Source organism: Triturus cristatus, chromosome 6 (assembly GCF_964204655.1).
Source record: "Triturus cristatus chromosome 6, aTriCri1.1, whole genome shotgun sequence".
NCBI lineage: Eukaryota > Metazoa > Chordata > Amphibia > Caudata > Salamandridae > Triturus > Triturus cristatus.
This window is the reverse complement of record NC_140589.1, coordinates 946988799-947002211: the sequence shown is the minus strand read 5'-3', so window position 1 is coordinate 947002211 and position 13413 is coordinate 946988799. Positions and strand designations below refer to the sequence as shown.

General features: G+C 44.9%; 1 protein-coding gene across 9 annotated transcripts in view; it reads right to left on the bottom strand.

Annotated features, from left to right (window-relative positions):
- Positions 1–849: 849 nt before the first annotated feature.
- SASH1 (SAM and SH3 domain containing 1) overlaps positions 850–13413 on the bottom strand; it is a 546848-nt gene continuing 534284 nt past the window's right edge. For all 9 annotated transcript variants that reach the window (XM_085611636.1, XM_085611635.1, XM_085611634.1 and 6 more), the window contains one exon: positions 850–2721. In XM_085611636.1, the coding sequence (XP_085467762.1) occupies positions 2461–2721 (261 nt within the window). In that variant the 3' untranslated portion in view covers positions 850–2460. The remainder of the gene's footprint in view (positions 2722–13413) is intronic.

The following is a 13413-nucleotide window of genomic DNA, read 5'->3' as shown; positions in this document are numbered from 1 at the left end:
TTTTGAGAAATATAAAGTTATGACTGCAGGAGGTTGCTGCTTTTGCATTACCCACTTATCTGACACTGCCCAGTAAAAGCCGCCACTTCTCTATGCATCACTAATAAAAGTCGAGAAATCTCCATAGTTGGTGACATTTCCCTACTCTTAGGTGATACTGTCCAGCGCAAAACAGGATTTGTGAATCACCTGCTTAGTGAGGGCCGGACAGAAGAAGGGAGCAGGCTGGTTTGTGCAGTTTTACAAGGGCTGCTTTTGGTTCCTCAATCGGACACTGCTGGCAATTTTGATGTGGTATTTCCCATTTTCTTCAGCCGTAAACTTGACTTTCACACAGAGAAGCTTCTAACAGCAGTCCTGTGGTAAACAAAGATGGACGTTCGAATGACGCAACTTGGGGGACATTGGATTTGAGTAGGTAAAACGGAGAGATCAATTCTTTGAGAAAGCAAAAAGTTGTGCACTGAAAGCACAGGACAAACAAGTCAGATACCGTGAGAATTTCTTGCACTAAGGTGGCACGTGCCAGACAGTGCGGAACTATTTTGTATTGCGCATTTCATCTTCTTGTTAAAAAGGAATGAGAATGCCAGGTAAGAAAACAATTTTAAGATAATATGTGGCTCACCCTTTGTTTGACTACTGAGAAAAAGGTCTATAATGTGTGTCCCTATAACCAACGCCGAAAACCATTTGAAGCTTTATTGTGACGGTATCTGGACCAAAATAATGGAATAGGAATGCGACAATACATGAACTTTAACTTATTTTTGTATGAGATGCCTACTGGGGCAAAACAGTTTCCCGCAACAACAGAGTTTTGTATCTGTGAAAAAAGAACTGCAAACCTTTACTGTTTTTAACTTTTATTTTCTTAAGGATATTTGTTCCCAAAATAACATCCATGCTAGGTCTTTTCTGTTTAATTCCTGTTTTTCGACATCCACCGGAAGTGCTCTACGCACTTCTCGTGGTTACCCAACGGTAAACTGGAGGATTATACACAGAATGTTTGCTTGTAACACTGCCATTCTTAGAGCCTCGGCGCTATTCTTGGGCCTTATATTTCCTGGGCTAACCCAAAACAAACATGTGAGCCATTAAACCAAGTTAGACCTGCAATAAAGCAGGCCCTGTCACAGAAAAAAGTTAAAAATACATATTTAAAACTGTCAAATACATATGTACAAGTCAGGAAGTTTTTGCAATGATACGCCGAAAGAGTAGTTATGTTTGTAGAAGGGAGCTGCTGCTGAGAACGACTACTTGGTTGCACTTGCTATAAAATATTAGTTAATTAGGGTGAACTGCCACTTTGGGTCCATCTGGAAGAAGTTGGCACACTTGGAGAAAAGCTTCAAGGACCTCTCCAATGAGGTCCAGCGTTTACACCGAGGTTTAAACAACATCTGTAATAGACAGTCGTTGACATACCAGCATTATCTCGAGTGTTGTGCAGTGTGTAAACAAAAGCTTAACTGTAGAATAATGCATTTTTCTCTTTGACATCTTTAGATGGTGGTGCAGTGGTGACTCCTGGGATTTGTCTTACAATGATGGGGTTTATGAGAGATTTATCTACTCATATTTTATAGGGGCTATAGCAGTAGTGGGCCAATGCTGTAATCAGCTTCTATCGAAAAAAGACAGTAGCTGGGAGGTACAGACCCCTTGTTGACTACAGGATATTTTTAAAGAACACAAAAATGTGGACTGCGATGAAAAATTATAACTGGTTCCGAATGAAGTCATCCACTGGAAAGCACGTGCATAAAAAGCGAAGAATATGAACAGTAAATCTAAAACCCAGGATACTTTTAAATCTGAAATAACAAACATTTCGAACAAAGGCACAGAAGACATTCAACCATGTGACTACTAGTGAAGGCAAGTGAGATGGATGGTCGTTCACAAAAAGCATATCTTGTTAAGGCAAAATGACCTGAATGCTAGCTAAAGCAGCTATATAAAAATGACCCCATTCATTACAAAAATGAGATTGCAAGCACAATGTGGTTCATTGTTCCATCAGCAGCAGGAATGACCAACTCTTTTAAGCCTAACTCAGATTAAAGTACTTTGGCTTAACTAATGACGACTGGGCCCCCGAAGCAATCTAACAGTTGAGTAGATGAAGACACTAAATGACCGGGCTCTTGGGTAACCCAAACAAAACCAGCTTGAAAGCCTTTACTTGAATGGCACCTTGTTTCTCACTTCCATAGAAAGTTGTAAAACATCCATGATGCCGTCATCTCAAAGGGCTTTAAAGGCGAACTGCTCTGCGCGATCACTCGGTTTGCACCTTTCCTGGTGGAGGAGCACAGAGGAAGAAGGGCCACCAGTTATTGTTGCCAGAGCACCCATTCATTGCCGGAATCCGTGTGCCCAGGCCTCACATTGTCTACTACAAGAGCACACGATTCCACAATGGAAGGCAGCATCCCACATCCTCACACGTTAATCGTCATCTGGTGTCAGGATATTAAGGTGGGTTGCGGCTGCCAGCAGCTTGCTTATGTGTCTCTCTTCCGTAATCCCAGCTTCCTGCAAGTGGGCTCGCGACAGAGAAGGCACTTTTCGCAGTGTGCTGAATCCCAGGTCTCCTAGAGGGGCAGTATACATAGGTAGTCCTACTGAAATCAGCCAGTCCGATACCGAGACAATGTGTCCAGGCGATAAAGGCTTTCGGCAGATTTCGGTTAGGCCTCCGCTTGGAATCTGAAAAAACAGAAAAAAAGAGATATCATGAAATGTGTGCAAAAACGAAAACTTACATCAACAGATGAAAAACACAATATAAAAAGGATTTTATTTTGAAGATGGTGTGAAACCAAAGCAGACGTCACTGTGAGTCAAATATGAACTACAGAAGGAAGGGGAGGCTCGGAAAAATGCATCTCCAGGTGACCTGTAAGTTAATTCCAGGTAATACTGTAACTTCCAAAATCTGTTTCTCCTCCCGGAGACTGAAAACTGGCAACAAAAGCCTCAAGGACGGAGGTTAAATCATAGTTCTTTTGTAAAGTAGATGCCATCTTTTTTTTATTATTATTTATTTTAGGTTAAGCACAAGAGAAAATAAATGGAGTAATCTGGCCGTTATTTCAATGGCCAGAAGTGTCTTTAAAAAATGCATATGTGCTTTTTTTTGCAATATGTTATGGAATGTTGTTGCCAGAATCTGAATTGCCTTTCAGAATTAACTTACAAAAGGGAAGTATTTTCGAAATTCGATCAACAGTCCAGTAGAGATTATGTTGGTTGAATTATATCTGTGCATTCATAGAGGCGTGTCGTTGTAAGGCATGAGTAAAGTGAGCTACTGCCCAGGGCCCCCACCTCCCAACGCATTCTTGGTGAAGTGATCTTTCTCCCACCCTATCTCACCTTTATCAATGTTCCTATCAGAACTTCTCTCTGCCTATCTCTACCTCCGAGTTTGTTCTCTCTGCGTCATTTTGAAGGTTTTTGGGCCCCTGGGCAAGATATATTGCTGCTGTTTTAATAGGAAAGTTTATGTATAACTGAAACATAATTCGAGCCCACAATGTAAAACTGGTAAACTATACTGATGATACCAAGATTATTCTGTCCTTAGATGGAACTCAAGCAAACGCCTTGGAGAATTTTCCCGCCTGCATGCATGCCACGGCGCAGTGGCTTCGTAACAACTTCCTACAATTTAATTCAGACAAAACTGAAATTATACACTGCACAGTCGGGAAGATTCCTTTGCCCCTTCCTCTAAATTTTTGGCCCTTTACATCTTCCTCTCCTCCATTTCCTACCAAAACAGCGCGCAATTTAGGAGTTATGTTCTGTGCCAATCTGTCACTGGAGACGCAAGTGAACAAAACTTGCACTCACCTGCACCGAGCACTTCGCGCTTTCACGAGCCCTCTGACAGCTGAGATACAAGCTTCCATTGGCGAGGGTTTGTTTTGGTTTCCCTGCCGCCATTGCCCAGGACATAGGCCACGCCCACCCGGTCAGGCCACGCCCACCCCTACCTTCCCGCGCTATATAGAGAGCGCTGACTACAAGCGCTGCATCTTAAAAAACGGAACCTCCTGAGGCTTGAGCCGGGAGTAGAGCGATTTTGCATATTTTAAATAGAAAGTGACAGAATTTCTTTGGTCTTTTAAAAACTTGCACTCACCTGCACCGAGCACTTCGCGCTTTCACGAGCCCTCTGACAGCTGAGATACAAGCTTCCATTGGCGAGGGTTTGTTTTGGTTTCCCTGCCGCCATTGCCCAGGACATAGGCCACGCCCACCCGGTCAGGCCACGCCCACATCTCATCCCCCCTGCCAGCTATAAATCATGTGCCTATACAGGAAGCGCAGCGGACGAGCGCAGCGGGCGCGACGAATGCGCGCCGAAGGCGCGCATAAGGAAAGCTCGTCTGCGCTCGTCCGCGAGCGTCCGGGACCAGGGGCCAAGGACCCTGCGAGCCACTACACTTATACTTCTGCTGAACAACAGGTATGGCGCCCAACCGCCACGACGTGTCCACCTGTCCCTTATCACGCAGCTAAACGCATTTCTCACTTAGGTATAGGCAACTCTGCCTCCCTCACGAACGCCCCTGCTCCTGAGTACTCTATGCGCACGACCACACCCTGCTCCACCTACACGTTCAGGTGTATTTATCTTAACACCCGCTCCATGATTAAGCACCAATCTGATATATTTCTGCTACTCATGGACAAACAACCTGACATGCTGCTACTGACGGAGACCTGGCTCACTCCGGACTCACTACCGGATATTTTAGCTGCCCTACCTGCAGACTACTATATTTTATCAGCACTCCGCCCAGGCGGAAAAACTGGGGGAGGAGCAGCAATAATCGTCAATAAAAAGTTCCAACTCAGACAGCTCCCCTCTCTGCCTTTACCTAATACTGAAAATATAGTCGCCAAAATAGACACTCCCAATGGCTCACTTATATTGGTCCTATTCTATCGCCCTCCCCAAACCATGGCTACATTCCCTTCTGTTCTAGCCCAGCTACTGGCACCATTGGTTACTAACCATCCTAAACTACTCCTGGTTGGAGATCTAAATTTCTGGTTCGACAATCTATCGTTGGACCCCCAAGCTGCAGAGATGAGCGAACTCTTCTGTGATCTTAACCTGACACAACACATCCACACCGAGACCCACCAGAAGGGCCACAGCCTCGACCAAATCTGGTCTCTGAACCTGCCCCTATCTGTACTAGACATAAAACCCTGTTGCTGGTCCGATCACCACAGCATAAGTTTCTCTTTCCAGCTAGATAAGACAACCCACTTTAAACTACAATCCAGTAAAACCATCAGGAAATGGTCCTCCATGGATATGCCAGCCTTTCTAAACTTCTTGGGTAACTCCCCCCCCCTCGACAGCAACAATGTGGATGAGGCCGATAGCCGGCTCAATGAATGGCTCACTGAAGCGATTAACATCTATGCTCCCCTCACGCATCTCAGCTGCTCAAGGAGCCCGGATGCACATAAATGGTTTACACCCGAACTAAAAACACTGAAATTAGAAGTGAGGCAAAAGGAAAGAACCTGGCGCTCCCAGTACTGTCCACTGGCCAAAGCCGCATACTGCTCAGCCAGGAAGACATACCAAAAAACTCTACAGAACCATAAAACAACCTACTATTCATCTAAAGTCCTCAACTCTACCAACAAGTCAAAAGAAATTTTCAGGATTGTGAACGACCTTTGCAACGACGATAGAACTTCCCCCCCGGTAGTTCCCTCACAAGCGTTATGCAACTCCCTGAACGACTTTTTCCGTGATAAGATCTTAACGATTAAGCAGAACATCTCCACACTCCCATCATCCGCCCCAGTGGATGACATCTATTTCAATCCCTCAACTTTACATTCCTATCCCCTTATTGATTTGAAAACTTTCTTGACATTATTGTCTAGAGTCAAATCAGGATCCCCTATGGATGTCTGTCCCCCCCATATCATGAAAGAAATTGGTCGAGCTATGCCCAACAGCATGATATCCCTACTCAACGACTCTCTCACGTCAGGGACAGTACCTAGCAGCTTCAAACAGGCCTTACTGATTCCCCTCACCAAGAAGCCTGGCATCGACCCGCTCGACCTTACGAACTATCGGCCCATATCTTTGCTACCTTCTCTATCGAAAATGCTGGAGGCGCACGTCACTAACTGCCTCTCTAACTTCGTGGAGGAAACAGAATATCTCCAACCCAACCAAGCAGGCTTCCGACCTGGTCACTCCACTGAGGCAGTAATATTGGCAGTCCAGAACACCTTGAGGTCCAACGCTGATAACAACCTTCATCAAGCCTTAGTACTTCTCGACTTGTCCGCGGCATTCGACACGGTTGACTATTCCATTCTGGTCAACCGTGTCGAACAGGCGGGTCTCAGAGACTCTGCCCTAGCCTGGTTAAAATCGTTCATCTCCGAACGCACCCAATCGGTTCGCTTAGGCTCCTTTTCTGCCGCCAAGGTCAAGTCTTTCTGTGGGGTGCCCCAGGGCTCCTCACTATCCCCCTTGTTGTTCAACCTGTACATGCGGCCCCTCCTCTTTGCCCTGAGTAAGCACAAAGTCACTGTATATAACTATGCAGATGACTTACAGCTTATCTTTGTTCTCAATTCCCCTAACGCGGTGGAGGACTTCCAAGCCACCATGACCCTAATCCAGAGCTGGATGTCCTCAAATCACCTCAAGTTAAACCCAGGGAAAACTGAGTTGATTCTGCCCGGCAAGAGCGAAATCAGTTGGAGCCCTAACTTCTGGCCGTCGGACATGGGTCTTCCCCCTAAGAAATCTTCCACTGTAAAAAGCCTGGGGATAACCATCAACGGGGACCTCTCGCTAAAATCCCAAATTGGTACCGTGGTCTCCTCTGGATTTTTCCAACTAAGGAAAATCGGGAAAATCGCCCATTTCCTCACTCCCTCCGCCTTAATCCAGGTAGTCATGGCCTTAGTCCTCTCCCACATTGACTTTTCTAATAGCCTATACCTAGGCCTACCTGCAGGACAACTCAAAAGACTACAGTACCTGCAGAATCAGGCCGCTAGGCTGATCTGCAAAGTACCCAAATGGGAACCTATCAAACCAGGCCTGGAGAGTTTGCACTGGCTACCTGTGGCTCAAAGAGCCGAATTCAAAGCCGGGTGCATTATCTTTAAGGCTCTGCAAGGCAAGGGACCCCTATTTATCAGACAGCTGATCGGTAGATATGTCCCCTCACGGAACCTAAGATCTGCCCACATAGACCTTTTAGAAGTTCCTCGTTTCAAGAAAAAACGACAAGGCGGCAGCAGCTTCCACTTCCTGGCAGCCACCCTATGGAACTCTTTACCACTAGCCCTCAGACAGAGTAAAGACCTCCTTGCCTTTAGAAAGGCTTTTAAAACTCACCTTTTCACAAAAGCTTATCCGAAATAACTCTTCCGGCAGACTCACCTCTTGTTATGTTTTTTATCTTACCAGCGCCAAGAAGCCCTTGGGCGTACGCGCGCTTTATAAATTTTTAATAACATAACATAACATAACATGCAGTTTTGGCTTGATCAGAGCACTGAGAAAGATCCTGCTGTTACTTCCAAACTCGGCCAGAGCCCCAATAGTGCAATGAGTTATTCTAAGCAGACTCGACTACTGTAACGCCCTACTGCTGGAGTCACCTAAATATCTGAGTCAGCGATTGCAGCGAGTTCAAAATATGGCAGCCAAATTAGTTCTGTCCAGACCACGAGATTCTTCTGCTTCACTGTGTTTAGCTGAGTTACACTGGCTACCAGTGTTGCAAAGAATATACTTTAAGTCACTTTGTATAGTATTTAGGGCCCTGCATGGACTTGGCGCTAGGCCCCTACAAAAGAAACTGGTCTGGTATACTCCCTCTCGGAGCCTTCATTCTTCATCCGCCTGCTTGGCGAAAGTTTCAAAGTTCAAGAAGGTTAGAATGGGAGGGAGGGCTTTTAGTATTGTTGCCGCAAAACTATGGAATGAATTACCACTTGAAATTAGACATTGTAACACTCTGTCTTTGTTCAGAAAAAGGATTAAAACATGGTTGTTTTCTAGAAACCGATCACTCCCCTGGCTGTGTTGTCAATGCGAGTCTACTTTCTCAGTTTTATGACGGTTTGCGTCACGTCTATAGCGCCAGGGTACCCGTAGGGTGTCTGCTGCGCTTTACAAATGCCCAATACAATACAATACAACTGAATACTGTTTAGCATCATGCAGACTTGAATTAGTAGAAAATATGTAATACAGTTCAAAGTTGTTCTGAACGGGGGCCCCAAAAATGTGTTGCCTTCGGACCCAGAAATCCTTAAGATGGCACTAAGTCTCAAGTCCCAAAGCATGGTCCACCTTAAAGTGTAACTACGGTGTTCAAAAGATAGCCTTTTGCAAATGCTAATTCCATGTGCTGTATACCTTTACATTTCTAAACTGCAATTAGGAATGCAGAAAATCGACCAGCATGGCAGATATGCTGCATTCAAACGTTTAGGGACAGACACATGATTGTGAGTGTTTCGGAGTTCCCCCTCCCCCTGCAACCCCTCAAGTAAGTAGGTCAACACAAACTCATATGGGGATTTTCACATACCTATTGCTAGTAGTTTCCTGCTCTGGAGATGCAAACACACTTGGGGCCTTATTTCGATGTAGATACTGTTGCGGATACGGGTCCGACCGACCTCTAGCCGGCTGGACCGACCTCTAGCCAGCTGACCCGACCACTGAATTTTGATGCGACCGCACATGGTGCAGTCGCATCATTCCTTTTCTGTATGGGGAGCTGGTACTGTGGTCGGAAACCGACAACAGTACAAGCTACCATACAGAAAAGGGAGTTTGTGTCCATCCCTGCACCGCGTGGCAGCCACCTCATGGTGCCTACCACACAGTGCAGGGATGAACAGGAGGGCACCATAGGTGCCCCCTCGGTCCTCAACTGGAGGCCGCTGGTTGTAGAGGGCCCTGCTAGGGGGCCACAAAGTTGCTTTCCTACAGGCTTTCCATGTCGGAAATACTGGCATGGAAACCCTGCCGGAAACAGACATCGTAATCCGGATGGCGCAAAACACCTCAATTAGGATTACGTGACGTTTCCGACTGGCAGACGGGCTCCTTGAGCTCATCGGAAGCCAGCTGGAATGTCAGGCCTGTTTCAAAACTGACAGCCTTCATTGTAATGAGGCGGTCAGTTTTGAAGCCGCAATGAGGCTCGGAAAGCCTCTGAACTGTGTTTGGAGGGTTTCCGAGCCTCATCGCAATGAGGCCCTTAGTCTTGCTCCTGGAAGAAGGAGGCGCCTTTCCAGGTTGGAAGAGGGAACACCCCCATATTCATTAAGGAAGTAGGCATGGTTTTTCAACTAGAGAAAATATTTTCTCTGTGAAGAAATAAATACGTTAAGTGAACTAACACGCATTTACATTTGCAGAATTTCACACCTGGTTACAATTCTGCATCAAGACATGTACTGGAGTCAGCCAGGAACTTTACAACACTTGAACATTTCCTCATTTACTCCTTGGATTCTGTATGAACACTCTTTTTTAACTGGAACGCAATTTGGCATCCGTGTTGCACGATGACGTCCATAAGTAAGGAAAGACTATGTCCCCAGCAAGTCCTCTATATACAAAGCAAAGGAGGACAACAGTAATTCATGGTAGTGAAGAGGACAAAGTTCCCTCGTTCCATCCCTCTAGTCCAGTAACAGTGGATCAAAGGGTTAATAGACTTACATTGAGTCACCATATTTAGGGACTCGGTTGTATCTTGTGGAACCGCTATAAATGGGAGTCCACAGTTGAAATACTAGTATTAATATACAGGTCCCATCGAGGAACCCTACTTCTCGCCACAGGATGGTTTTTAAGAAAAAAGCAAATTGTGTATTTTTTTTAATGGAAATCTTATTTGTTGTCTTGGAAAAGTAGGTAAAAATCACCGAAAACCACCGAAATGCACGGATGAGGTAAAAAAAAAACAATTTTAAAAAAGACGTTGATTTTTAAGTTTAAGTATCATGTATAATGTTAATACAGAGCAGTAATAGAAAGCAGACCATTTAGTGTTGTCTTGTTTTTCTCCCTGATATAGAAAATGGACGACCCAATAAACCCTTGAGGGCTTGGGTAATGTAACATGAACTGGTAAAGGGATGCCTTCAAGGGATTAATTTGGATACTTAGTTGTATATTTTGGCAATTATTTGATATAGGATAATTATTTTCCTATAAAACTGAATTCCATCAGTATTCACGTATTTCTAAATTGTATCTTATACATCAGTCATATAGATCAATAAATGAAGAAAGAAAACAAAATTCATTGAGAATCAATCAAACTAGAAAAAGCAGAAAAAGCAAAGGGTGTGTAAAAACGAAACTTTATATCAATCAATGAAGTCAATGAAATCAAGGGTACTGAAAGTGGACAGTTATACAGATAGTGGAAGGAAATGGTACAATCAATTGTTCCTTCACATGAACTTAATCAAACACTTTTTCACAATAATAGTAAATAATTATAAAGAAAAAAGTGTGACAGTCGACGTTTCGGTCTTTTAAATATCCATTCATAAGACCATCTTCAGGACAAGTCGATTAAAAGGTGACCCCTTATTCTTTGGGGGATTATCTCCCAAACAAGAAACCTGATGAAATTGGAGAGTATCGAAGTCTGGTGATATTTAGATCTCACTTTTGTGAAGCGCGTGTCTTCAATTTAATACTACTGGCAATTCACAGTAGTTATGGCCAAATCCAAACATCAAGTTTACACGGGCGGCATGCAAACAGGTAGCTACCTGATTGCATGCCGCCCGTGTAACCGCTGGTGAACCGCGAGTTTTAATCGACTGAGGACACGTGCCGGTTGAAGTGAGATTCAATTCTCCTTCTATTTGAATTAAGCCACTTGATGTTTGGATTTGGCCATAACTACTGTGAATTGCCAGTAGTATTAAATTGAAGACACGCGCTTCACAAAAGTGAGATCTAAATATCACCAGACTTCGATACTCTCCAATACTCTCCAATTTCATCAGGTTTCTTGTTTGGGAGATAATCCCCCAAAGAATAAGGGGTCACCTTTTAATCGACTTGTCCTGAAGATGGTCTTATGAATGGATATTTAAAAGACCGAAACGTCGACTGTCACACTTTTTTCTTTATAATTATTTACTATTATTGTGAAAAAGTGTTTGATTAAGTTCATGTGAAGGAACAATTGATTGTACCATTTCCTTCCACTATCTGTATAACTGTCCACTTTCAGTACCCTTGATTTCATTGACTTCATTGATTGATATAAAGTTTCGTTTTTACACACCCTTTGCTTTTTCTGCTTTTTCTAGTTTGATTGATTCTCAATGAATTTTGTTTTCTTTCTTCATTTATTGATCTATATGACTGATGTATAAGATACAATTTAGAAATACGTGAATACTGATGGAATTCAGTTTTATAGGAAAATAATTATCCTATATCAAATAATTGCCAAAATATACAACTAAGTATCCAAATTAATCCCTTGAAGGCATCCCTTTACCAGTTCTTGTTTTTCTCCCAGCATTACACACTTGCTTGCATGATTTATGGATTACATTTATTCATGTTGCATTGTAATATGGAAAGAATGTATGAGCTTTTTCAATTGAAACACCATACAAGTGGGAATTGTTTTTAACATTGCAAAGTTAGGTTGTTTTATTGTATGAATTGGTATGCATTTGCTATAGCATGTTCACCAATCAATCAATCAATCAATCAATCAGGATTTGTAAAGCGCGCCTGCTTCACCTGTAAGGGTCTCGAGGTGGAGTGGGGTTCAAGCTGCTGGATCATGCTGCCTGTGCTTATTGGTAGAACATCCAGGTTTTGAAGTCCTTCATGAACAGCTGGAGCGATGGCAAGGTTCAGGGGGAGGGTGTTCTAGGTCTTCGCCGCCAGGTGGGAGCTGGAGCGGCCTCCATTGTTTGATCGTCGGATGCAATGGCTGGCTGCTAGGGAGAGGGATCCGGAATGGAGTTTCCTGGTAGGTTGGTGGAAATTCGCTTGTTTGTTGAGGTACGTCGTTCCTTCGTTGAAAAGTGCCTTGTAGGCGTGGGGGAGCATCTTCAAACTGGCTTATCTTTGCGACTGGTAGCCAATGGAGTTTCCTTAGGTAAGGGGTGATGTGTGTCTGTCTGGGGAGGTCAAGGATTAGTCTGGCCGCTGTGTTCTGGATGGTCTGGAGTTTCCTTATGAGTTGGGTGATGATTCCTATGTAGAGGGAGTTGTCATAGTTGAGTCTGTTGGTGACAAGGGCTTGTGTGAAAGTTCCCCTGGTGTTAGATATGAGCCATCTGAAGACTTTCCTAAACATTAGGGGGGTGAAAAAACAAGCAGAGGAGATGGCGCTGACCTGCTTTGTCATGGATAGCTGGCTTTCGAGGATGATGCCGAGGTTGCAGGAGTGTTCGTTTGTTTGGGGGTAGGGCCCAGCTCAGTTGCAGCCACCATTCGTTGTTCCGTAGGGTATCCGTACCTTTCCCGAAGATGTGTACTTCTGTCTTATCTGGGTTGAGTTTGAAACAGTGGTTGTTCATCCAGACAGCCACGTCCTTCATGCATTTTTAGAACTCATCTTTGATGGTTGTTGGGTTGTTTTTCAGAGGATGAGTTGTGTGTCATCGGCGAAGGAGATGATTAGAAAAATGATGGAATGGTGTACCTGTGGCAGTAGTGTATTTACTATCAATCAATCAATCAATCAGTGACACTTGTAAAGCGCGCTACATACCCGTAGGGTCTCAAGGCGCTGGGGGGGGGGGGGGGGCGCTACTGCTCAAACAGCCAGGTCTTCAGCTTCTTCCTGAAGGAGAGGTGGTCTTGGGTCAGGCGCAGGTCGGTCGGGAGGGAGTTCCAGGTCTTGGCGGCCAGGTAGGAGAAGGACCTTCCTCCTGTAGTCGCTCTTCGGATGCGGGGGACGGCGGCGAGGGCGTGGTTGGCTGATCGGAGGTGGCGTTTGGGCGCGTGGAAGTTGACTCGGCTGTTGAGGTAGCTCGGGCCTTGGTCGTGTAGGGCTTTGTGTGCGTGGGTGAGGAGGCGGAAGGTGATTCTTTTGTTGACGGGGAGCCAGTGAAGGTCTCTCAGATGTCCGGAGATGTGGCTGGTTCGTGGGATGTCGAGGATGAGTCTGGCTGAGGCGTTCTGGATCCGCTGGAGTCTCTTCTGGAGCTTGGCGGTGGTACCGGCGTAGAGGGCGTTGCCGTAGTCCAGTCGGCTGGTGACGAGGGCCTGGGTGACGGTCTTCCTGGTCTCGGTGGGGATCCACCAGAAGATCTTCCGTAGCATGCGTAGGATGTTGAAGCACGCCGAGGAGACGTTGTTGACTTGCCTGG